This window comes from Ascaphus truei, chromosome 3 (genome assembly GCF_040206685.1).
Source record: "Ascaphus truei isolate aAscTru1 chromosome 3, aAscTru1.hap1, whole genome shotgun sequence".
NCBI classification, from domain to species: Eukaryota; Metazoa; Chordata; class Amphibia; order Anura; family Ascaphidae; genus Ascaphus; species Ascaphus truei.
Window position 1 is genome coordinate 91462256 of NC_134485.1, and position 26734 is coordinate 91488989.

The 26734-nt window shown below is 39.7% G+C and overlaps 1 protein-coding gene across 3 annotated transcripts in view; it reads left to right on the top strand.

Moving 5' to 3' along the window:
- The window catches only part of PUDP (pseudouridine 5'-phosphatase), a 297527-nt gene extending 272667 nt beyond the window's left edge, over nt 1-24860 (top strand). For all 3 annotated transcript variants that reach the window (XM_075594567.1, XM_075594565.1, XM_075594566.1), the window contains one exon: nt 24603-24860. In XM_075594567.1, the coding sequence (XP_075450682.1) occupies nt 24603-24779 (177 nt within the window). In that variant the 3' untranslated portion in view covers nt 24780-24860. The remainder of the gene's footprint in view (nt 1-24602) is intronic.
- The last annotated feature ends 1874 nt before the right edge of the window (nt 24861-26734 follow it).

Genomic DNA, 26734 nt, shown 5'->3' on the forward strand with positions numbered 1-26734 from the left:
ATCTGAGCTTTGGGAAGATTTGGAAATTTCTTCCATATTGTGGTTTTCTCTTTGCCCAAATGACTGAAACAACACATGTTTGCAAAGCAAGTCAAACCACTCACAGACATGTTTCAACCTTGATGGGTTTCATCAGTGTGAGTTTGGTTTATACTTGCTTTGCAATATTTCTAGAGTGGGTAGGTTTCCATTATATACATTTCAAGTTATGGTGGGTGAAAAAGGCAACAAAAAACCTCCACCATTAGCATATAGCCAATAAAGAATATCACTTGTGAGCACATTCACATGTTTTAGACAGGTCTGCAACCCTGCCTTTCAACCATTATCACCTAGCATACAGTGCTTTCACCACAGCAAGGGATTCTGGGAAATGATATGCAAATGAGCACACAATGTGTCAACTTTTGCTTGGAATATCCATACACATGGAGCCCATTTAAGCAGATGCATCACCGTTCACACAGCTTTTAAGCACAGCATGGGACTAGCAAAGCAAGTCAAACCACTCACAGACATGTTTCAACCTTTATGGGTATCATCAGTGTGAGGTTGGTTTATACTTGCTTTGCAATATTTCTAGGCTGGGTAGGATATATATATATATATATATATATATATATATTTTTATTTTTTTTAAACTGTTGTATGTCCCTATGTCTCCCTGTGTCTAGGGGCAATCTGATTGGTCTGTCACTCAGCCTCTGGCCAATCAGATTGCTCCGTGGCCCGCCCCCTCTCATTGGCTTGCTTCTGTGGCCTCGACCAGCCCTCCTCCTCCTCGCACCACCGCCTGGCCACTCTCTTCTTCTCCCTCTCCTTCCTGTTCTGTCTCCCGCTGAGTCCCCCTGCCCCCGGGTATCATCCCCACCCTCGCACCACCGCCTGGCCACTCTCTTCTTCTCCCTCCTTTTCTGTCTCCCGCTGAGTCCCCCTGCCCCTGGGTATCACCCCCACCGGATATTGCCCCCCCTGCCCCCGGGTGTCACTCCCCCCCACTGCCCCCTTTGTCGGTCCCCCCTCCCTTTCCCCGGTGCCCCCCTGTCACCTGCGTGTTCCGAGCCGCCAGCGGCCTGGCGGTGCTCGCATGCGCGGCTGCTCCCGCTCCTCGGGTGGCTCACTGTCCTCCCAACGCCGGCTCGCGCATGCTCCATGGCGCCATGTGCACGGCGGCCTGTGCTGGTTGCTCTGCCCCCCACGCCCGGCTGCTCCCGCTCCTCGGGCGGCTCACCGTCCTCCCGACGCCGGCTTGCGCATGCTCCGGGTCGCACGGCGGCCTGCGCTGCATGCTCCACCCCCCACGCCCGGGACCGACCGGGCGGAGCGCCCGGGTTGGAGAGAGGCACCTTCTGGACCGGAGGGAGCTCAGAGAATGGACGGAGGGGGCTGGTGTCCCCCGGTGGGGGGGGGGGCGAAGCTGTGGCATCCTCACTGCAGTTGTTGTTGGTGCCCGAGGACATGTGTCTCACAGTGTGTGTGTGTGTGTGTCACTGTGTGTGTGTCACAGTGTGTGTATGTCACAGTGTGTGTGTGTCACAGTGTGCATGCGTCACAGTGTGCGTGCGTCACAGTGTGTGTGCGTGCGTGCGTCTCACTGTGTGTGTGTGTGTGTGTGTGCGTGCGTCTCACTGTGTGTGTGTGTGTGCGTGCGTGCGTCTCACTGTGTGTGTGTGTGTGTGCGTGCGTCTCACTGTGTGTGTGTGTGCGTGCGTCTCACTGTGTGCGTGCATCTCACTGTGTGTGCGTGCGTCTCACTGTGTGTGTGCGTGCGTCTCACTGTGTGTGTGTGTGCGCGCTTGCATGTGTCTCACTGTGTGTGCGCGTGCGTGTGTCTCACTGTATGTGTGTGTGTGTGTGCATGCGTGCGTCTCACTTTGTGTGTGTGCGTGTGTCTCACTGTGTGTGTGTGCGTGTGTGTCTCACTATGTGCTGCGCAGGGGGGGGGAACAGAGCTGCTCGGGGGGGGGGGAACAGCGACCGGAGCGGCGCAGGGGGGGGCACGGCCGGAGCTGTGTAGGGGGGGACACGCCCGGAGCTGTGTAGGGGGGGAGGGGAGAATGGCCGGCGCTGCGAAGGGGGGGGGGAGGACTGGAGCTGCGCGGGGGGGAGGCGGAGAGGGTCGTGGAGAGAGGAGGGAGCAGGAGGTTTTGGTCCCGGGCAGCGCCGGGTCTCTCAGCTAGTATATATATATATATCTAACATTATGTATATTATTTAAGTAATCATCCCCAAAGAACAGGTCATTATTGGCCAATAATGCTTTGGCTGGAAGGGTTGAAAGCCCGAGGCAAAGTCCCATAGTTCCATAGGATAAAGCTGGCACATATATATAATTGCTCATTATATATCTAACTTGCTTGGAGATGGACAATGATGCATCCATGAGTATAAATATTCCAATGAGTAGCAAGAAGCTCAAAGTGAAGAGTGTATATAATAAAGTCCTCTAGTGGACTAGTATGAACAGTACTGTCCTATATACCATAAATAAGAATAAGCACCCTAGAGCATAATAGCATTCACAATCTATCTCCCAATGTCCAAAGACTATGATATGGGAAAATGTAGATTACTCACATTCAGAGGCTTTCCGGTTCCTGTGCGTACATCACGCTGAAGATTTTGAGCAGTTGATGCAGGTATACCACTCTAACGCATTTCGCGCGTCTTGCGCTTTTTCAAAGAAAAAGCGCGAAACGTGTTAGAGTGGTATACTGTACCTGCATCCTCCATGTTGTCACTTAATTGATTAAAGCTATTTTTATTTAGCTCTTGGTTTGTAGCCACAATCTTTTTGCTTACTGTGCTCCCTTTTTTATTACCTGGATCAACTAACTAGATATATTATGTATCTCTCGTAAATACCTTCCCAATTTATCTTAAGCCCAAACACCATTTTCTGGATAATATAAGGAATAATATATTACCTAAATATCTCAATATAAAGTTATGTTTATTAGCATTAGATAATTCCTTCTAGCTACATATAGCTGATCAATCACTATAACATCAAGTGATACACTAATGTTTATCACTATGGAATAAAACCCCTTTTCCAGTCATTTATAAACCTATATTTACAAACTATTATAACACCAAGTGATTAATTGAAAGTGTTGCTTTAGAAATGAAACGTAAAAACAGAAAAAACAGGGGAGCAAGGGGTTAAAGAAATCAGGACACAAAAAACCCACAGATAGTCACAAATGGGGGTTAACACCCCTATTAAGGGATGATGGTAATGGTAATATTATAATTAAACTTACACGGCCTTGTGTAAGTGTTGGTATAGAGAGGTTTCTTTGATAAACACTCCAACTTGTCCCAGGAGGAGGAGGGGGGGTAGGGGTGATTATAATAGTCACAATAAATTACTTACACGGCCCTGTGTAAGTAAAGATGTGGTATAATAGTCTGTGGGGTTCAGCTTAACCCTTCCAAGATGTGGACCAGAATTAAGGCACAAAACTGTGTTCTTTAGATGAGAACTGCAGTCAAAGCTCCTCTTTTGGTTGCTTGGAGTTAGGCAATCCTTTTCATTCTCCCCGATCCAGCAGTTCAGAGGGTGAGTGAGGCACGGTATCAATATAAGGTTTCAAACAGAGCATTTATTAGATAAAAACAGCTGCACAAATAAACACAGGGATAACACTCACATAAAATAGTCTTTAGGCTCTTAGCCGTGTGTCAGTGAGACTTTTCCAGCTGCAAGAGCTGCTCCACTTCTGCATCCGGAGTGCAGGAGATGACACGCATCTGCTCAGGAGCAGGCTGTGGCTGTCAGGGTATTCACTGGCTACAGAAGCCTCGACTGGTCAAAATCAAATAGGGTTGGAGCAACGCATTTCGCCGTGAACACGGCTTCCTCAGGCTCTTAAATTGTAGTTGGGGTGGGTCTCATCAGTATATATATATACCCTCAGAATTGAATAATTGCATAATTGAAAAGGGGCTGTCACCATAAACACATCATTAAAGCTGGGTGGGTTAAACCACCCCTGCTATCTGGGTATCTGTGCTCAATATGGCTGCTTCTACCTCTATACAGAAAACATTCCTTAGCACCCTTTAATATTTATATATTTTATACAGTGATAATAATACAGAATGGGTTTTAAAAAAAAAAAAAAAAATTTAAAATACCATGAACTTCATCATTTCTATTTCTAACTGTGATTCTTTGGCCACTTTTAGTTTATGGACTCAGCCAAAAAACAAACGTTCACTTTACACACTCATTGTGAAATATTTAAAACATTAAAAACCAATTTATCACATGAAATTATACACATGTATATAAAATCTATTTCAGAAATATTACTTTATTCAATTTAAATCAGAATTAGTATAAGCTAAAAACAAATTAAAACTTGCATAAATTCATCATATTCGCAGATTAGCTATTAAATTAGTACTAGGGAAATGGGAGAAAAGGAATAAATATAAAGAAAAAATAGTTTAGTCATATTTTGTGTAAGATTATATATCAGACAACATCCTATTAAAAGTAAGCAAAAATTGGTAAATATCCTTATTCATCTTAAAATTGGTTTGGATATAGGTGGTTGAAAATGATCATACAACATAGAAAACACAAAAATGGGCAAAGTGCGTTTTATTATATGAAAGCTGCAATGTCCAAATCTATATTTAAACCATTGGGGGTGAGACTTTTTAGCTTATAGATCCAGAACGTCTCCCTTTGGCGGAGACGCTTGAGTCTATCGCCCCCCCTCCAGTTTTCTGTTACCAGCTCTAATCCCTATATATTAATCCCGAGGGGTTTCCTCCATGTTTTTGGTTTAAGTGCATGGATACACTGTGAGATAACAGGCCTCTCCTAATGTTCCCTATGTGCTCCAGTATGTGGACCCGCAAACTTCTTGTGGTACATTAGGAGAGGCGATCGAAGGTTGTCTTTGGTTAACCGATTGGAGTTATTAATTATCTATTACCTTGCACTATACTATTTTTTATTTCTGTTTCGTAACTTGGGGTAAGCGCCTAGTGTTTCTTTTTTTAGAAATGAAACGTAACATTGCTTATGACATGTTGTTACAGCTGTGTTAAAAAAGATATAGTAGTAACATTTAGTCAACTACATCTAATGTGGTTTCCTTTCTCTTAGTAGTATAGAAGGGGCCCATGATAATATACTGATTACCAATGTTAAACAACATGTATAAAATGAATGCAAATGTGAATTCTAACAGGGGTTTTCCTTGATATATGTATATTTTTAGAGATATTATAGGTAAAGTGAAACATTTAACACATGCAGTCATGTTTGAATTTTAAGAATAGTGTCATGAAAATATTTCAAGAAAATGACAGTGACAACAATCAAAGGAACTTTTATTAAACACACACCAGATGATACAAAGAATGAAAATGAGGACTTCCAAAGTTTGATTATAAGTAATTATTTTTTAATTGAAGGAACCTGATCTCCTTCAATGATCAGTATAAAAAGGTGTCAGATGGAGTAACAAATCATACCCCTGATGATGCCAAACTGGTGAAACAGGTAGGTTGACCCTAAACCTTGTGAGCCCTAATTTAAAAAAATCTACCTGTTCATTTTGGTGCCAAGTCCAAACGCCGACGGGACATCAGCTGTGAGCGTGGTGTTCGTGGAGGAAGTTACAAACAGCAGAATCTGACCGAGCACAAGGAGCAGCGTCTTTGCTGCATCGCATCTGCATTGCCATACCAGCAAACAGCATGGATAATTACCACTGCTAAAACAATACAGGTATCACCATATACTTATATCTCCCACAGCAGCGTTTATTCCATGAAGAGACCCCATAGCAGACCGCAAGTGCACAGCACAGATAGGCGGCAGTGGATCAGGTGTAGAGGACAGCGCTCACATCACGTTACAACTGTATGCTGCTGAAGTGGATTACGTGGAGGAAAACCAGTCCTGTTGAGCGCACAGGTACCTTACCAAAGCAGCATATACTCCCTGAGGAAAATCAGTTACTAACAGGACGCAAGTGCACAGCACTAGTAGACTACGGATCGGGTAAGAGAAAAGTCCTTTACATCAAGCCGCAACACTTTTTATACTGTGCATAAATGCTGAGATAGATCCAGCAGGAATTAAGGTGATACCAGAACATGTACTGATGAATTGGCATCTGCTCATGCAAGAGCATATATCAAATCGTATCCATACTAGCTCCACACCCTGCACCTCTAGAGTGACAGTAGCATATGGGGGAGGATACTTGCCAACAAGCTGCTTCAATTACACTCCTACGCGTTTCGTCAGTAAAACCAACTTCATCAGGGCTACTACTGTGACTGATTGGTTAGCCTTTGGCATATGAACTGAGATAGTGCAGGTCTACCGTTCATATGGAGTGTCACGCTGCGCTCACCACAAACAGGACTGAAGACCGCGGGGCTGAGGTGGGGATGGAAAGACCCCGACCCACAACCACGCAGTCATGTCCGGAATGCGTAGTCCAAGTCGTACAGCGTAGTAGGGTTGGAGAGGTCAGGGTAATCAGGGTACTTGCCGTAGTTCTGGGTTGGAGAGTGGAGGATGGTAGATTTCTGTAGCCAATGTCCAGGGTCAGAGAAGGTAGAATGGTCAAGGGACGAAGCCGGGGTCAAAGCGTAGGAGAGTGTAGGAATCCGAAGAACAGCCAGGATCAGGACAGGAGAGAACAGACAGGAAAAGGCCAGGCAGGGATCAAGACACAACGAGACAGCAGCAGTGAGCACAATGCATAAACAGGAGTTTATGCTCAGCAAGGAATGACAGACAGGAGTAGGTATATAAGGAGGAAGGATCCAATTACCTTGCAGGGGTGTGATCTGGTCCTCCATTGGCGTCAGGGAGGTAATAATCTGAAACAGCCTACAGGTCAGGCTTCCCTGGTAATTAATTTGGTTCCCGGCATAAAGATTACCTGGAGTGACTGGAGCAGGAGAACCATGGGAATAGCGGACACTCACCAGATGATTTCATTTGACCATCAGAGCGTGCCCTGTCCAACTAATTTATCCTTGCTGTACGTGCATATTATTACCACTTAAATATTTTGTAATATAATTTACTATTTTACACTATGGGAGGTTGTGTCTTTTTTTCTTTACATGTGACCTATGGTGTTGAGGCACCAATATTGACGAGCAGCAGACCTTCCATTCATCTAACCTAAGATGAAAAGTATTTTACTTTTGGTGCACCTGTATCACTTTAATCACAATATTCACTTGCATTCACTGGTTATATTAATTCAAACACTTGACAATTTGTGCGCAGTTTTTTTTTATTTTATTTTGCAGATCTGTCCTGTTTACATTTTTCTGGAAACCCATTGTACCGCACTGCAGAATATGTTGTCGTTTTACAAATAAACGATAATAATCATTGTAATTCTAATTCAGCGTGAACATTACTCCAAGTGGGAATATCTCACAGCAGAGCATTTTACTTATGTGGAGGTTGAATGTATTCATATTATTTGCAAGATGTATTGTTAATATTTTCCAACACAGCAAATAATACTGTATACTCATCCCTCCACTTTAAAAAGCTGTAAGTATCAGAAGAAGAATGGACTGCCACTGTCTTTCAGCTTCTTCTTTTATAGCTTTCATTATTCTTTGTCACTTACATGTTTCTTCACGTCTTTAAATCTTAAATAACTGATTTTGTTTCTGATTAATAGCGTACATTTGAACATTTGATGTGTCTATCACTTTTAGTAAAAAGAATAGTTTAATAATACAATTATATAACCATTGTTTAATGCAGCATTGATTAACATTTTTGTTGTAAAATACCCTTTGCAACTATTAAATAGCAGACAAGGGGGCCTATGCAGAGAGCAGCGAATTTTAAAATTGGCGAATTTATTAAAAAGTAGCTTTTTTGGAGAGTTTTAATCTCCATATGCAGAAAAGTGCGAATTCTGCTATGTTTAACATGGATGCGTGTGGCGAGTTTAAATTGGCGAGATGCGCGCTTCAGAAATGTGTTAAAACAAATTCGCGCCTTTTTTTTCCCCTTTGCAATGGCCGCGAGCGGCAGTTTTTTTTGGCGAGGCAAAACGGAGACAATTGCGCCATTTTATTGGCGCGAACAGCCGCTAGATGCCGTTCGCGCCTCTCTGCATACGGATATTTTTTAAACTGGCGAGATTGAGGTTCTCGCCAGCCGCGAGGCGAGTTTTACAAATAGAAAAGAAAAATTGGCGCGTTTTTCGGAACTCGCCATTTTCTGCTGTTTTCTGCGCGATTTTCTCCAAAAAATGGCGAATTTCGAAAATTCGCTGCTCTCTGCATAGGCCCCTATGGCCTAGATACATCAAGCAAAAAATGTGGTATTACCACCCCTCAAAAATAGTTTTTTATAGTGCAATACATCAACGTTGCACCGCCAAAAGTAACGCATTAGAAAATAGGCCTAATACCTCATTTTTTATATTATCAGCCATATATCACATACCGATATTTATTGAAATGGGATTAACAGCAGAATTACTGCAGTTTTTTTATCACCTGTCGTTAGCCCTGTCTTTGCTATTTATATAATAGCCGATATATTGGCCATTATAAACATGAGCAAGATAGCTAAACCAACCTGAAATAAATGATAAAATATAACTTTAAATACATTACAGTAAATATTAACCCCTTGTAGCCAAAATGGTCACCTAGCTGAAAACAAAGGGGATAATATAAACATTAAACAACACTACCTACCCCCTTGTCAACCTTAGTGCATAGTAAAGCATTGTCATGCAATGCTTTACTAACCGCTAAGGTAACCAATGGGTTAACCACTCTCACCCACCCAGAGGCAACTGTAAAATGTGGCCAATAGTGTTTTAAGCCATTTAAAAAAAACATAAGACATGTATTAAAAAAACATTCCTGTACATAAATAAAAAAAATACTTTAAACATTAAAGCCATTGATTTTCACTGTGGCTTGCAGGGCCATCTCAAAGGGCCAAATTGATAGTCACATTCAATGTATAGCCTCTGGATAGCCACATTGGCAATCAATGGTAACCTACAGTATAATAAAAATAGGATACATTATCATTTTAAAATACACTACATACCCCATAGGTTAACGTTAAGTTAAATAGACTAATGGAATTTGGTGGATCTACCCCTTAGTTGGTTTGGATTTTAAACTTTTGGAGCAGTGAAGAATGGTTTGGGCCCCTTCATAGATCTGTCATCATGGGCTAGAAATTTTTTGTTCTCATTTTCAAAATGATGTATGTATTGTACTATGATGTTATATTATTTATATATATATATATATATATATATATATATATACTGTATATATATATACACACACACACACACACACACACACACACACACACACACACACACACACACACACACAGGTCCGGAAATAATTGGACACTGACACAATTTTCATAATTTTGGCTCTGTATGCCACCACAATGGATTTGAAATGAAACAACCGATATGCAATATAAGTTGTTTCTTTCAGCTTTAATTCAAGGGGTTGAACAAAAATAGTGTATGAAACGTTTAGGAATTGCAACCATTTTAATACACAGTCTCCTTATTTCAGGGGCTCAAATGTAATTGGACAAATTAACACAATCATAAATAAAATGTTCATTTTTAATACTTTGTCGAGAATCCTTTGCAGGCAATGACTGCTTGAAGTCTGGAACGCATGGACATCACCAAACGCTGGGTTTCCTCCTTTGTGATGCTTTGCCAAGCCTTAACTGCAGCTGTCTTTAGTTGTTATTTGTTCGTGGGTCTTTCTGCCTTACGTTTTGTCTTCAGCAAGTGAAATGCATTCTCGATCGGGTTGAGATCAGGTGATTGACTCGGCCATTGCAGAATATTCCACTTCTTTGCCTTAAAAAAATCCTGGGTTGCTTTCGCAGTATGTTTTGGGTCATCGTCCATCTGGAAAGTGAAGCGCTGTCCAATCAACTTCGCTGAATTTGGCTGAATCTGAGCCGTCAATATATCCCTATACACTTCAGAATTCATTCGGCTGCTTCTGTCTTCTGTCACATTATCAATAAACACTAGTGACCCAGTGCCATTGTAAGCCATGCATGCCCATGTCATCACACTGCCTCCACCGTGTTTTACAGATGACGTGGTATGCTTCGGATCATGAGCCGTTCCAAGCCTTCTCCATACTTTTTTGTTCCCATCATTCTGGTAGAGGTTGATCTTGGTTTCATCTGTCCAAAGAATGTTGTTCCAGAACTGGGCTGGCTTTTTTAGATATTGTTTGACAAAGTCTAATCTGGCCTTTCTATTCTTGAGATTTATGAATGGTTTGCACCTTGTGGTGAACACTCTGTATTTTCTCTCATGAAGTCATCTCGTTATAGTAGACTTGGATAATGATATGCCTATCTCCTGGAGAGTGTTCTTCACTTGGCTGGATGTTGTGAAGCGGTTTTTCTTTACCATGGAAAGGATCCTACAATCATCCACCACTGTTGTCTTCCATGGATGTCCATGTCTTTTTGTGTTGCAGAGCTCACCAGTGCGTTCTTTTTTTCTCAGAATGTACCAAACTGTTGATTTGGCAACTCCTAATGTTTCTGCTATCTCCCTGATGGATTTTCTTTTTTTTTTTGCAGCCTAAGGATGCCCAGTTTCACTTGCATTGAGATCTCCTTTGGCCCCATGTTGTGGGTTCACAGCAACAGCTTCCAAATGCAAATGCCACACCTGGAATCAACTCCAGACGTTTTACCTGCTTAATTGATGATGAAATAACGAAGGAATAGCCAACACCTGTCCATGAAACAGGTTTTGATTCAATTGTCCAATTACTTTTGGTCCCTTTAAAAAGAGGGGGCTGTATATTAGAGATGTAATTCTTAAACCCTTCCTCCAATTTGGATGTGAATACCCTCAAATTAAAGCTGATAGACTGCACTTTAAGCCCATATTCATTATTTAACTGTAACTTGAATTTGTTTTGGTACACAACCGAAATAACACAACTTGTATCAGTGTCCAATTATTTCCGGACCTAACTGTGTGTGTGTGTATATGTGTATATGTGTGTATATATATATATATATATATATATATATATATATATATATATATATATATATATATATATATATATACTTTTGCATTTGTTTTACTTGTACCAGTTTCACAGTGTGGAGAGTGGTATCTACAGTACAAGTGGACCTCGCTATGCTATCCGTCAGTCCGTTATCCGTCAAACAGATTAACGTAAGCCTGATAATGCATGTGTGGAACGCAGCATCTGACGTTGGAACGGATTCTCTGACACTCACCATTGCAGATTAACATTGGGTCTGCAAATCTACGGTGGGTTGCAGGATGGATTCCGGCGGATACCCGAGGACCGCTTGCATTAGTACATATGGGTACATGACCATACTTGTAGACTTAGTCCTATGGGTGTATGTTTTTGAGATTTCTAAAACTATTGGACTCAATTACAATCTGTTGCAACAGACAACACAATACCACAAAATATCAATTTTAAGTGGTAGTCCAACCCACAAACAAAAATGGTAAACAACTTAACAATGCAGTTGCTTCCTTATGAAAAGTAATTTAGGAAAGTAGACATACTGTAAGTCTTTATTGAATTTCATAATACATTTCATGAACTCCAGATAGTGTGTAAAACTGATAATGTGCAAGAACAGATACAATGCCTCCTATGTGTATTAATGTTATTGTTGGGTAGGTTACCTTGATTACTGCATTCATGCCGGAAATTATTTTTTAAAGCTCAAAGGCATGTATCTCCTTATCCTTAAGATAGTCCTCTAAATGTAAGTTTTAATTGATTGAACTGTAACATTCTTTGTCAGCGCCCCCCGCATGCATTTTCAGATGCTTTCGTAAAAATAGCGATATCAGCTACTGCACCGACACACTTTATTCGAGCAAATACCCAGTATGTACCTGGCAGATACCTGGAATGCGCCGCTCCTCACCTCTGACAAGCCCCGTTGCGTTTGCCTTCCCAGCCTGGGTTCATGCCTGGCTGATGGGCGGCTGATCTGTTAAATGATAATGATTAGGATTTAATAGGCTGCAATGCTTCGCGTGTCTACCAGATGGCATAAATTCATGAATTGTAATGCAGTATATATATATATATACTGTGCAGTATTGCAGCCAGCGGGAATAAAATGCTTCAATCCCTGCATGGAAAATACCTCAATGCACTCGGGCAGAAAACAGTCACAAACCTCAATACACCCGGGTATACCCGAATTCGTGGGACTAGCCGAGCTCGAATAAAGTGTGTCGCCAGTGTATTCCAAACTCTTATTTTTTAGAATCTGCTAATCCTCAGAAAAAAATACACTTTAGCTACCCCCTGAGAAGTCTTCAATGCCAGTGTCAAGTTTGTCATAAGGCAGCAGAAAAAGAACAATTTTACCCTTTGAAAGATGTCACAGCAGTGGCATCTACCACTGATGTGTGCATTCAATGCAAAGCATAGAAAATGACAGGCTTCCTTTTCTTTGTCATTTTCTTATACATGTAAATACTTCTTTTTGTTCTTTGCCAGCATGCTGACACAGCAACCTCCATTGGTAAGAACTTTGTAATCTTTATAAAAAAAAATAACTCTTTGTGTTTATTTATGTTGTTTTTAAGGATTCTACATATTACATTGTATGCATGTACATTTGCCATCTAGGGCATCTGTGTGGTTTCCCAGTTCATATTAGTTGGTAGAATGGGTTTAAGAAAACCTTTCTCCTATATATACTGCAAATTAAAGCTGTTATTATAGGTTATGTTCCAGGTCCTTTTGTAGTTAAGAATTGTAATTGTCTCCCTATTCAAGGGAATTAGTTGAACTCTTCCATTGTGCCTTTTGCCAACCATAATTATGAGTGCCTCCTTCACAACTAGAACAGTGACATCACTGAAGTCAATTACGACTTTCATGGCTGGCGATTGAAGTACATTCTTTTGTGCAGGATGGAAAAAATTATCCTCTAAAGCCTTAATAATACTGTTTTTTTTGTGACATTTATACTTAAGAAGACAAGAGCGTGTCTAACTTTTTGCAGGCGTCAAGATGTATTATGCATGAAAAGCATGGATTTAAGCCATTTGCTTACTTTATTATGAAACTAAAACCCATTAGTAGAACTGCAAAGAGCTCCAAACATGACAAAATCCTAACTGTATTTCAACAGTACAAATTAACAGGTTGTATTTTAAATAATGCAATATGTCCTGAAATACAAGTGTCAGTTTAGCAGGACAAGTGACTAATGGCAATAAAAGAGGAAGGCATAGAAGGATGCTGCTGTCATCACTGGAAACCATTAATTAAGACTTGGTGCTCAACTCCTCAAGCTCCCCCCCCCCCTAAAAGAGTTAAGGTTTTCAATATATCCCAGCTTCAGCACAGGTGGCTGAATCAGAGGCTCAGTCAAAGAATGAGCTTCTCTTTAAGCCAGCTATGCTCAAGCAGGGACTGATTGAGCCACTTGTACTGAAGCAGTGACCTATTGAGCCACCTGTGATGACGCAGGGATAGCCTGAAAACCAGTCCTGTTGGAGGGCTTGAGGACTGGAGTGGAGCACCCCTGAATTAAGGTCTGGTTTATGAACTTGCAAAGGATGGAAGACGGTTTTAAGTTTACCATTTGTTGACTCTGAAAAGATACTGACAGATTGATGGGCACGGACCCACTGTTATAGAAACTGACATGGGAGAGTTTGGTCACACCTGCCAATTCTATTACAAAATGTTGTTTTCTTTCTCATAAAGAAGCTAATAGTGTATATATATATATATATATATATATATATATATATATATATATATATATATATATATACACACACAAACAATTATTTGTATACAGAAAAATCTACATGATGTTATTTCTTGTTGGGGAAACTTAGTGGGGAACTTTTATTTCACTAATAGCCTGTGTAACTAAAGCTATGCCAAGGGCTGCTAAAAGAGAAATAAGGAAATCCCAGGTTCTTTACTATAGCCCTTGTTTTAAATGTGCCTGGTTTTGTTTTTCTTCCTGGCCTTTTTTGTTAAAACACCAATCCTACACTGTCCTTTATTGCCTTTATTTTATCTTTAAAACACAGTCAAATCCGGCATGAGTTTTCAATTTCAGAGAAATGTATAGCCCATATCACTGCAACTTCGAGGAATCACTCCAGCATTTTTATTACACTTGTGTAACATTATGCCTTTCTTTCCCCCCCTGTTATGTATGTCCTGTTAGCTGCAGGCAGTAACAGGTTAAATATTTGGGCTATTCACCCACTTATGCCCCTCTTATGAGTGATAAAAGTAAGGTGGCGACTGATGGCCTGTGTAAGCCTATCAGGGATAGGTATAGACCATGAGCTGCCCCTTCTTGATCCTCCTAGGAGGGTGTGACCAAGTTAGTTTAGTCCTGCTTCTGCTCTTGAAGAGAGAGAGAAAGTCCTGTTCCTGCTCTGGAAGAGAGTAGAGGAGTCTCTCCTATGGCAGGATGAGCGTGCTCACCCCCAGCCGTTGGTTGTGGTAACATCAGATTCAGCCACAGAGGCCTGTAAGACCAGGGGCCGTCACCATCCAGAGGTCTGAGACCTCTGAGAATCTGCATTACTGTATGGAGATCTGCAGTGGATGCCTGCCGTGCTGAATAAAGACCCTTGTTATGACACTCCTGTCTAAGTATCAGTCCTTGGACAGGAGAGAGAAGTATGCAGTAGTGGGGCTGACTTCTGAACACCCTGGAAATCACTACGGCTGGAGGCGCTGAGCACCAGAGAATGAATCTAAGCCTGTCCTGATCTCCATTACATTGCAGATCCAACTCAGCTCTCCTGATCCTAACAGGTATCGCACCACACACAGGTAGCAGAGGCTGTGTATTTCCCACGCGGGGGGATGGTGGGTTGGAGGGGAGAGAGAGAAACAGTGCTACAGTACACTTAGGTATACTTTAACTAGCCAATCTGGAATGAAGTATGTTCTATACTTCCAGTGTGCCCAACAGGGTAATATTATAAATAGGCAAATATCTCATAGTAGGAATTACAATTGATTTCCCCCTATTTAAGATTAGGGTCTAGCAGAAAGAATGCACACACAAAAGGGAATGTTCCAGAGAAGGAGGGGGAAGGCAGAGGATTTATAATACTCTCAGAGATAAAACCTGCTCCACCCCCACAATCTCTTGCATCAGTCCTATATCTGTGAGTGCACAACAGGCAAATAGTGAAATAACTCAAAGATGTACAGTAACTGATATCGAATTTACTTAACACTATCAAGGATTAGGGCCCAGCGGAAAGAGAGCTCAAGATAATACTGTAGTTTATCCAACTCATAGATAAACTGCCCTCTGGGCATCCTAGAAGGTGAAACAACTAAATGTCTTGCTAATATATGTAAAAATATTATGAACATATGTTTTGAAGCAAGATGGTGACTATCTGTCCATTTTCTTATAATGTAAACTGGAACTTTATTCTTTGATACTGAGGAAGCTATGTGGAAGAAGCGGCCTGATATGGCAAAGAGGTTCAAATGTAATTACAGTGATCTCTGATAGGACACAAATGTTATTGTGGTCCAGTGACGTTTGTCATAATTCATTAGCAATGGTGGTTTGGAATTTTTTATGCTTAAGGTTTGTTAAGAACATCTAAAGCTTGCTTGGGGGGAACCAATCTATTGAAGATTAACTCTTTTGCCCAATCTCACTATTTTAGAATGTTGTGAGTAATAATCATAGATTTTGCTAGGTAGAAAGTCTAAGGTGTAGGTTTCCGATGTGAATTCTCTGGGGCTATGGAAACCATAATAAGGTAGATAACAGGTAGCAGTCATGGTGAGGATCAAAGTTGGATCGAAAGGCTTGGATTAAAGAAGTTAGAAAAGTTTACAAAATATGAGGCCATCAATACAGAAGGTAAGAGGTATATAAATACCAGAAGATTAATCATCTAAATGGATCTATTCTTAAAAGCCAGCAAAGTACAGTGACATCATTTGAGTGCTATGTAGAAATGACCGAACCTGTCTGAATCAGATCTGTGGCTTTCCCCTGTGATATTTTTACACTCCTCCCATAATAATTCCGTTTGATAGCTTCGAATTCCATTTGCAGATTCGGATTTAAAATCTGTCAGACAGATTTAAGAAATAGGGGGGGGGGAATGGAACTGCCTTTTTGAGACTGATCCATGGAATTACTCGGATGAAAGGAACTGGCCAATCTATGACAAATTTGAATTCCGTTGAATATTTCGCCTATCTCTAGTGTTACAGTATGTGGTAGTAAGTGAAAAAAGTGTGATAGAAGTTAATTGATGAAGGATGTCAAGGCTGTGCTAAATAAAGAAAAGGGGTGTGCCCAAACTTTTTACGATGCGCCCCACTTTTTATCCATGCAATTGTTTGAACACCCCATGAAAAGGTGATATAGATTCTGGGTGCAAGTGTTGATTAGATAATGATTGTGTGACTGATGTAGTAGTCTAATACATGATAAAGGTAATCTCATGAACAACAGAAAAATTAAATGGAAGACAGCAGGAAGACCCAGGTCACAGATTCGCTGAGAAATTGAGTCTGTTCTCGCCCCCACAATCGCAGGCTTGGGGGGGGGAGGGGGGATTTTAGGTACTTGGGCCTACATTTGAAAAGCTGTTAAATTGTGGACCATATATTGAGTGTCAGAAAATGTTACAGTACATGACTAAATGCCTTCATTGTATTGCATAGCCAGTACGTGTATGTTACTGTATGTGGCTGAGCAGGACAAAATTGTTCTTTTTCTCACCAATTGTTTTTATGTTTGTACTTATTGTACAGTTATTCACTTTCAATGTCTATTTTGTAAAGCTCTGCGTATGTTCTTGGAACTACATAAGTGAAAATATAATTACATAACATTGTGTTTAAAGATGGATTAAGCACATTGAGTTGTTTGGTTTGCTTCTGCTGTCACTTTCTAACCAACGTTTAACAATTATGACACAGATCTAGAAAGCTGATTAACATGCACATTATCAACTTTACATTTGTCCGAATTTTTTGTCGTCGTCATCTATTTCTTAAGTCAAAACATGCCTTCACTTAACGGGGCACCGGATTACTTTACAGTCATTTTGACAACAACTAAAATTAAATACAATTATTTTGTTACACAAGTCAGACAGGAAAAGCCAGACTTATACCGTAATAATACATGGTTGCATTAAATGAACAGAGGTTATACATTCCATTTACAGACATGCATTGGACAGTTAGCGATATAATTATCGGCATATGTAACATTTACAGACCAAGATTAAAATTGTGTTAGGAAAGATAGGATAGGCCAGCAATGTGTTGTTAGAAGAGGGCCTGCCTCAAGGAGCTTGTAATCTATATGGCAGGATATGTTGAAATATTGGGTACAGGGGATGAGAGGGTTTGCGAGTTTCAGATTGCAATTGAGCAGCTGTAACATTACCAAGCAACAGCGAATGGCAGCAAACGGTGACACCCTTTGACTTTCCCCAAAGACTCTCCTTTTCCGGTGTTATGTCCCAGAGATTTTTTGGTAGAAATGAAAATAGCAGCACACAGTATCTCAGGTCAGGGGGGTGGGATGGATTAATGAACTCCAGGTGGTCTTTGAAGTAACTTTTGTTCTCATGCTGTTAACCCCATCCACGGTGGCTTAGTGGACAGGGGCAATAAAGGCATATTGGGGAGCCTCTTTTAGGGAGACGCCTTTGGGTCAACTCAGGTGTTATGTCCAGCAGGATCTACGTGCTTGATCCACATCGATCCATAAATCAGGGTTCATAGTGTAAACATTAGCTAAAATAGGAAGGGACGTTATTTTCCCTGAGCTAAAACAGTAACCTCAAAGCAACAGTAATTATGTGCAAAAACATGGCCAGAATACAATTAATTTGTGTTGGGTTAATGTCATCTTATTTCATAACATTGCGTTATCTTCCAATAACGTGTCTTAGTATGTCCAGGATCCTGAAATAGGGCCTTTTTTTCTGGAAAGAAGACAGAATGCTTTAAAATGGATATATGACATATGCCACTCAACTTTAGTGCCAGTAATTCTCTAAAACTAAAGGATAGCAAGCTCAAGAGAAATGTGAAGTGCTTCTTCAAGAAAAGGATGATTGATTTGTGGAAGAGCCTCCTATTAGGAGGGTGGCAATCAATACAGTAAGAAAATTCAAAAGTGCTTGGAAACGACACAAGTCTATCCTAAATATGAAAGGAACCAAAGGATTTAATAGGGTATGAGCTGTAACAACAAATAGGAAACTTGTCAGACTATGTGGTTCTTATCTGCTGTCAATGTTTCTGTGTTTAAATATAAATAAAAATGAAAAACTAGTACCCAGACTTTGCAAACTCACCAAATAGTTTCTTCTCAAATACAGAGTAACCCTCATACAAAGAAAAGGAAATTATAAAAAAAAAACATTGCAAGAGAGGACACGCTCAACTAACCCCAAGCACTTACTGCCTATTTCTTGTGTTATTTAAGGCTGCACTCTCTTGTAAACATGATGTGTTCTTTAGGCATGCTTTACATTCACCCACTTTTAGCAAGAAGGCATCTTATAATTAAAAAAAAAATTAAAGGAGCAATTGAAGCAGGCCATTTTTAAATGTACATTTCTTTTTACATAGGACTGAAGCAATGGGTCTCCAGACCTATATCCCATTCATGTCCGCTCCAGGGAGCACCTGTTTCCAGAGATTATTTCCCCCTAGTGGTGACAGTATCTCCTGGAAGTTTAAAGCTCCCGCCTGATTTGGGCCAATAGGAAGCCGCACCTGATGATCTCACGCCTTCTTATTGGCTCGCAGGGCGCAGGAGCTTAGAAAAGCTGCCATTACATAATCCCTCCCAGCAAGAGTAGCGGCTATCGGAATCCCTTATGGAGGTAAATATCTCCGGAATCCGGGGTTCTCTGGAGCTGAAATTATTGGGTTTCAATATTTGCCTGTTTCAATCATGTTAAATAATAAAAATGTGCCTGCTTGGATTGCCTCTTTATAGCAGCAGTTCAAGCTGCTGTTTTTTTGTTTTTACATTTAATTTTTTTCCACTTTAATATGTGCATCAATACAACCCACACAATGATAAGCAATTAGCTAAGTTGACGATCGATGCGTTCTCCTGTGAACTATCGGCGAAGATTCGGCTCAGGGATTCCCTAAATGTCTGTCAGTGCAGCAGAAGAGGACCAAAGATACAAAGTTCAGTGGGGAAGATCACGTGAACAGGCAGTCACTAGATAAAATTGGTGCACTGCTAGATAGAGGGCAGGGATCAGACGGGTGTGCCAGAGTCTTTTTCAGAAGAGAAAGGGGACTTTGTAAATAGTTGCCATAGAAAAAAAATATATATATAATACATTCAAAATGTATTTCAGAATATTTTTTTTTAAATGCTACAAGTATTTTCATAGTACAGAACGGATTTATTATTTAAATAATAAAAAAAAAAACACCTGTAGGATATTTGTTGGTCTGCAGCTTTAAGGGACAAAAATATTCACATGTGCTAATTATGCAATCACTTTGAATAGAGTCTACAAATTGCAAATGCAAAGGGAAATCTTGTTTTGCCTTTTTCATAATAATAATAATAACTGTATTTTATATAGATACTGTCCCTGCCCAGATGAGCTTACAATCTATGTTCTTGATGCCTGAGGCACAGGGAGATAAAGTCCTTCCCCAAGGACTCAAGGAGCTGACACCGGGAAATGGACCAGGTTCAACCCTGATTCAAATTCAGTGTCACAGTTTTTATAGAGTCAGGGGCTTTACTCACCTCCTTCTCCCTTCTTATATCTGATGCTGCTCACTATAGCAAAGAGGCCAACTCAGAATCAAAAAAGTACTGCAGGAAAAGGAAAACGGGTTTAGCTTAGGTCACAAAATGTCAGTAACCACTGACCTTCTCTTTAAGGCAGTGAAAGGAATATTACTGAGATAAACAAAAGGACGAAGCACATGGCTCTGTTTAAGCATCTTCCCATATTGAGTAGTTTATTTCATTCCGTAGGTGAGTTTCGTAGTAGTTTGTTGCATTAAGAATACAATGTATTATTTTCTGTACCCTTTTAACTTTTGTTTTTAATTATCACCACATACTGTACAGTGTGCTTACTTTTCTATATTTTTATTCTAATAAATAAGTAAACATTAGTACCACTGATGAACCTTGTGCTTTCTCCTTTTGTGTAAAACCTGCTCATATCTGGAGCTAAAGGTGCAATATCACTTAGCCAGCCAGAAAACAACCATTGGTAAAACAAAAAAAACTAAGTCTAATTGGCTTCCTTAAATAATTCTAACAATGCTAATTGCAAAGATTTGTCTGCTTTGTTTTTTGGCGGAAAACTAATTATAAACTGATTTTTTTAGAGTTCTCTGAATGAATGGTTTTCTCTGGTCACTGTTTTCATTTTGGTAGGGTTTTGAAACAATGTTTTATGCAGGGTTATCAGGTCCTGTACAGTAGGTCTGGAAAATGTTATGGAGTAGATCCACACAGCTCAGTTAAGTCAGGGTGACTAACTTCACTTTACCTAAATACTTAACAGGCGTTGGCTTCCCTGACTTTAATGAAGATCCACAAAGCTAAACAGATGTAAAAACAATGACTGTTAGGCTACACATTTGCATAATGCGGCATCAGCCAGTTAACATTGGGATGACACTCCAACGCTCATTGGCTGTAACGCTAGCTCACGTTGGTCATATGCTAAGGAAGATGGTATGTATATATTGCAAAGCAAGCATGAGTAACATTGTTATGATTGTGGACATCAGGCCAAAAGGATGGATGATATATGTGAATGTGCAAGCTATGATAAAGAAGGATCATGGGCTCAAAATAGAGGAGCATACTGTAGGGGGACCGCTTGTATGTGAGTACAAATAAATATTGTGGCTATTTTACCCCAATTCGGTGTCTATGATAATTATTAATTGGAAGATGTATTGAGGCTCCACTTGTCATGTATGGGCAGTGAAAAATCATAGTTAACATAATACAGCAACTGGTATGAAAACACGCAGGCAGATTTTTTCACATATAGTATCGCTTTCTAGTGTCACTATTTACACCCTGTTTGGAGTCAAAAACATTGTATTTGGTCCACAAATCTTTCAATAGCTTTTAAATTCAGGATTAAATAACGGTTTCCAGGCTGGGACTTGGTGAAGATATTTTTTATATAATTATTAAAAAAATATATATTATATAGTGCCAACCATTGTTTAAATATTTCAGTATGGGAAAAAGTAAAATACAGAAGATACAATTCTTGCAATATATGGATAATTGTGTAATTTGTTGTACCCCTATTTTTTATTCCTACTATGATACAGTACAGTACGTACCTTCCATACCTATGCATGTAGCTGTGCAAATCTGTCTAATCTGTGCAAATCTAATGCGCTTCTCCAGAGATACTTTATTCCTTGTCTGGTTTCTTGAATCTCAGTAAAGTCACGAATACCTCTGTAAGTTTATATCTCTATAATTTACACCTAGTTTTTATTCAACTCCACGCTCTTCTTCTTCACTCCAAACACCTGCAGATTTGCTATTTTTAGACCAACCTCTATAGGGAAACTTTATCCATCCACTGCATAAAATCATTACTTTTCCAACCTATTTTATATAAAATATTTCTAGTACTATGCCCTTTTTTTTTTTTGTAACTCTTTTATACATTTTGTAAGCTAAGATAGCTGGGAGCCAGATGTTTTGAAGCAGCATACTGCCAGCAGTTACTGTACCTAGAGGCATAACATCCCACCGTAATCAAGAGGAAGGCAATTTTAAGGGGTAAAATACTGTTCTAAATCTGCAGAGTCATATTAGATAAAGGTGCGGTGGAGATTGCTGGCAATTAATGGAATTCATTAAAGGTATTTAGATAAACGTTAATATTTGGCATTCGGAAAATACATTATTGTGGGGTTCTTTTAAAATGCTTTTAACTACTAATGCATTTAGAATTATATATGCGCAATAGCAGTGGTTACTGATCTAATTTGTATGATGGTTTAGGCACTATCACAGTCTTATCCATTAATGCCAAACATTCACATGGAACTAGCAAGCTTTGCTACCACCTTTGATGCTTGGGGTATACCAATTCTTTGCAAGTGAACACATTAACACTCCCCCCCCCAATGATAAACATTGCTAAATATTATGTAAATTGTTTAAATAATATTTTCATATTGACTCTTTATTGGGAAAATGTGCCAGCTATGACTAACAGGCCCCATATATGGGAGGGAGGACATAATAGTGCTGGGGCCATTTGGATTACTACTGTTACTCTAGGTTGCCTAGTGTTTTCCTGACTGTATATAGTGGTCATTATACATAGTCAAGAGGGGAAAGCCTTGGGTAGATGATAGAAAACTGTGTGTCATAGTCGGTGTATTTCTGTCCATCAGGCCCAGGAATTCAGGGTTGCAATTTCGATTTTTTTTTTAAATACAGTATTTGTTACAGAAATATGACATATAGTCCCTTTGTGACAGGGAAAGTAGTCCTGTCACACTGTCATGCTGCAAGAACACAGGCGTAGCTATGATGTCACGTGAGCGGTTTGCCCTCATTGGCTGAACCGCTCACGTGTTGCGTTGCAAAAACTATTATCTGTTGCTCCCTAACGCTTGATCGTGAGCGCGGTTACGCGCACAATGTGCGACTTCATTGGTCTACACTAATTTGTTCCGGGAGTGTGGTGCGCATGTGCGCCGCCGCTATAATCGTGGCATTAGATTTCCAAGATACATGGGTCTGAAGCCTCACTGGTTCAAACCAGGTGTGCTGACTCCACTAATTAGGGAACCCTAATAAAGCAGTGTATTTGCACTCCTGCGGCTACTAGATGAAGTTTTTGAAGTAACACCACACTGTTCATGTTGGGTTTTATTGAATAAAAGCTGTTTAATTTGCCAAAGCTGCCTCCAGTGTCTCTCTACACCACACATCCACTCCAATAAGTTCCGAAAGGTGTCTTATATAATAGCACTACTTAGTAATTATTGACCTTAGTACTTAAAGATATTTGCTGACAGAATGTCAAACAAGATATCCATATTGATTCTTGTGTGCGAGGTCAGGTACAGGCAGGGTTTTAAATGGGCTGTCACAGTACGTATAGCATATCCTAGTAACAGGGTACTTGCAATAGTGGTACATATTGATGAGTGCAGTTTGAGTTATGTTATTTTTTAGATGTTTTTAGAAATGTATATTGAAGGTTAGCGTTCAAGTGATTGTTAGAAGTGCCAAATACCATAACAAGGTATTTTCCACTCTTATTTTGCAGTACACTGCATCACATTGTCATTAAATCATACAGTACTGTAAATCTGTGATATTTTGAGTTATACTGGAACAGGTTGGGTTATCACTGAGGTCAACATCACTGGCTTACATGAAGTACAGTATGTTTACTTAGAAGGAATTCAACTAAATCGAGCTGGGAGGATAATCTACTGCTGTGTATGCTCCATAGCCATACTCTCATACAGTAGATTCTGTTCTCTGCTACATACTGTTTAATTTGTTTAGCAAGGCCAGCACACAGCCATATCACTCAAGGTTAATACTTTATGCTACACACTTGCTAAATGATGTTTTCAAGCAGAAGAAAAGATACACATCTGTAGCTCTCTTTATGCACTCTGTAGCACTTGACAGTGGACAAATATTATTTGTATAGCATTGGTTATTAAATGATGAAACAGTGTCTCAGAAAAAAAGAATGAGAGCATTAACTCTGAATGCAGCCTCTGCTAGGATAGTGTACATTTTAAAAATAGAATGCTTGTTGGTTGGGCAAAGTTATAATGTGAAATTCACAATACATAAATATAGTGTATAGAACAGGCAGAAACAAAACAGTTAAAATGATGGAGATAAGGTACAGTAATGTCCTTAGAGTAAGGCAGGGTTGAGGATGCATCAACATAGATCAAGAAATAAACTATACACATAGGGGTTGATATTTCCCAGTAAGATTGCTGTGTGAGAGTGTGATGCACCATCACGTTTTGTGATTCTCATGATAAATGCCTCCAACTTAGCATTACTGACTATCTAAATGATTATTTGTATTTATTTTCTTAACCCATTTAGATTTACGATACTAATGTTCACATTACGTTAACTGTAGCATTCCTATTCATCAAATTGATACGTGCCATAAAGCTCATGCTAAGCTCCACTAATCAAGTGAAGTAATGACTACACATTATAAAGTATTCATATTAAGAATATATTTGACCTAATATTTACACATTTAGGCTCCTATGTTTGTGTATTTTGTGAGTGGAATTAAATAATGTAACAGCTACAGTATATTAGAGACAAAAAATACATGGAATTCTGGTTTGCAAGTAATAGATATAGAACATAAATGACTTGGTTAGCACAACCACTTGTCTCAATGGAGTAGTTTAGAATACAATATTTTTTGGTGACTGCATTTCACTTCTTCATGTAGCTATTTAATGTCCATGCGTAATTATAATTGTGTTTGTTTTCCCAGTGCCTTGTGTTTGAAGATGCTCCGAATGGCGTTAAAGCAGCACTGGCAGCTGGCATGCAAGTTGTTATGATTCCAGATGAAAATCTGAATCCGGATCTTACCAAGCAAGCAACATTACTGATGAAATCCATGGAGGAATTTAAACCAGAATTGTTTGGTTTACCACCTTATGAGTAAATCCATGAATATGTTGCATAATGTATCTTTTACCTGCTTGATTTCATCTCATCTTCAATAAACCAAAATATGAACAAACTACTCCAGTCATCAAGATAATGTTTTTTAAGTTGCTATATAATTATGAAATAACAAGATTTTGTGTCTTCTTTTCTGAAATTGGGCATTAGACATGAGGCATTAGTATTGATTTTTATGACAATTAGCCACACAGCAATCTACTTTTTCATTACATGAAATTCTATTTATTAAGCTTAATGCATAAAGTGTAAATTTACGTACAATTATTCTCATTTAACCCCTGGGTGCCATAGTGTCAAGTTGAATGATCCAAAAAGGTCCCCTTTGCAATAAAATGTATGCTCTATTCCCACCCCTTTCTGGCAATGCAATCTACTCAAGGATAATCCATTTAAGCTGTGAAACACTAGGCCTCGGCAAATAGAAGTGCTTACCTATTGCTGTTTCTCATTATGTTTTCAGCATCATATTTTCTAATACTGCTTTTGTGTTTTGAATATCCCTTTAGAGCTCCTATCTGTCCAACATAATATAAACCACAGGGGCACTTTAAGAGGTACTGTATATCACAGACTTGGTATCGCATGTAGAAAAATGCTTTAAAGGGATTTTACAGCCCATTGTAGAGTGTGTGACCACATCCCCCTTAATAATAGCACTACAATTCCCACAATGAAAGCATGGAAAGGTACCTTTATGTTTCATCTTATTTATCACTGGCATTTCTTTAATATCAGCCCTCACTAAATCTCTGCCAATACTTGTATCCTTTCTATATGAGTAAAGGGGGTGTCAAGGACTAATTTCCTATCGGTTTGGTCATTTTGCTCGATTGGTCAGTGTTTTAATATAGCCTTTTTAATCTCTGCAGAGTTGCTATCAAAATTAGATTTTTAGTACTCATAGGCTGTAAAAGAGGTTGTGGTGGGATTTTTTTTGTCTCTAGATGTATTTAGATTGTAACCAGAGTTGAAAGTAGGCCGATACGGTCCAGTACACAGTACCAGCAAAACAATAAGTGCCTGTCTTTGTACCGGTATGAATTATAGGGGATCTAAAGCTCATCGGTTTTAACTGTCATGCTTTGTTAATCAGTAGACATTGTGCTTTGTGGTCTTCTGTACTAATGTCCTAATAAATTGCGGTTGAATACCGTGAAAGTGATGAACACCCATCTGAATGCTGCTGCTGTTTGTGTATACTGCTGTGATATGAGAAAGGGGCAGAAAACAGGAAGAATGGCTGATTTGCACGATTTTCTGATTGAGAAACCACCACTGATATAAAAGTATGGCTATCCTGCTAAGTCTTCTACGGACGGTATCACCAATATTGCATCTTGATTCCCATACAGTGATATTTAACAGATTTCCAACTTTTCTTTTTTATATATATGTGCACAGCCCTGAGGAAGGTCTCTCTCTGCAGACCGAAACGTTGGCTGAGGTGCCTGTATGTTTCTACAATACATACTACTTTGAATATACCCCTGGTGTGCTGTCTCTTTGTTGCTGGACCTCCATCTGGTAATATCTCATCTATATATATATATATATATATATATATTTACATTTAAAAAAAAATATATAATAATAAAGAAAATACACTAAATACATTAATACAATAACACTTCTTGGCGCCTTACCACCTCTGAAAGAGGCGGGAACTTTTCTGAAGGTGGGGATGAAGGGAAAGAGGTAGGCACGAGGCAAAATCTCAATTAAATAGCCTGACCAATCCCTCCTCTTTTTCCACCCTCCCTTTCTTAACCCCTTAACCTCCAGGACCCCCTTGGGCCAATGGTCTTTTAACCCCTCACCTATTGGTAAGGTTTTGCTTGACCTATGTACCCTTTGATTCCTAGATCCTTCCATGTAACCCATAAACCCCAAAACCACAGACACCTTAACTTGGGTTCAAATGGCCACATACTT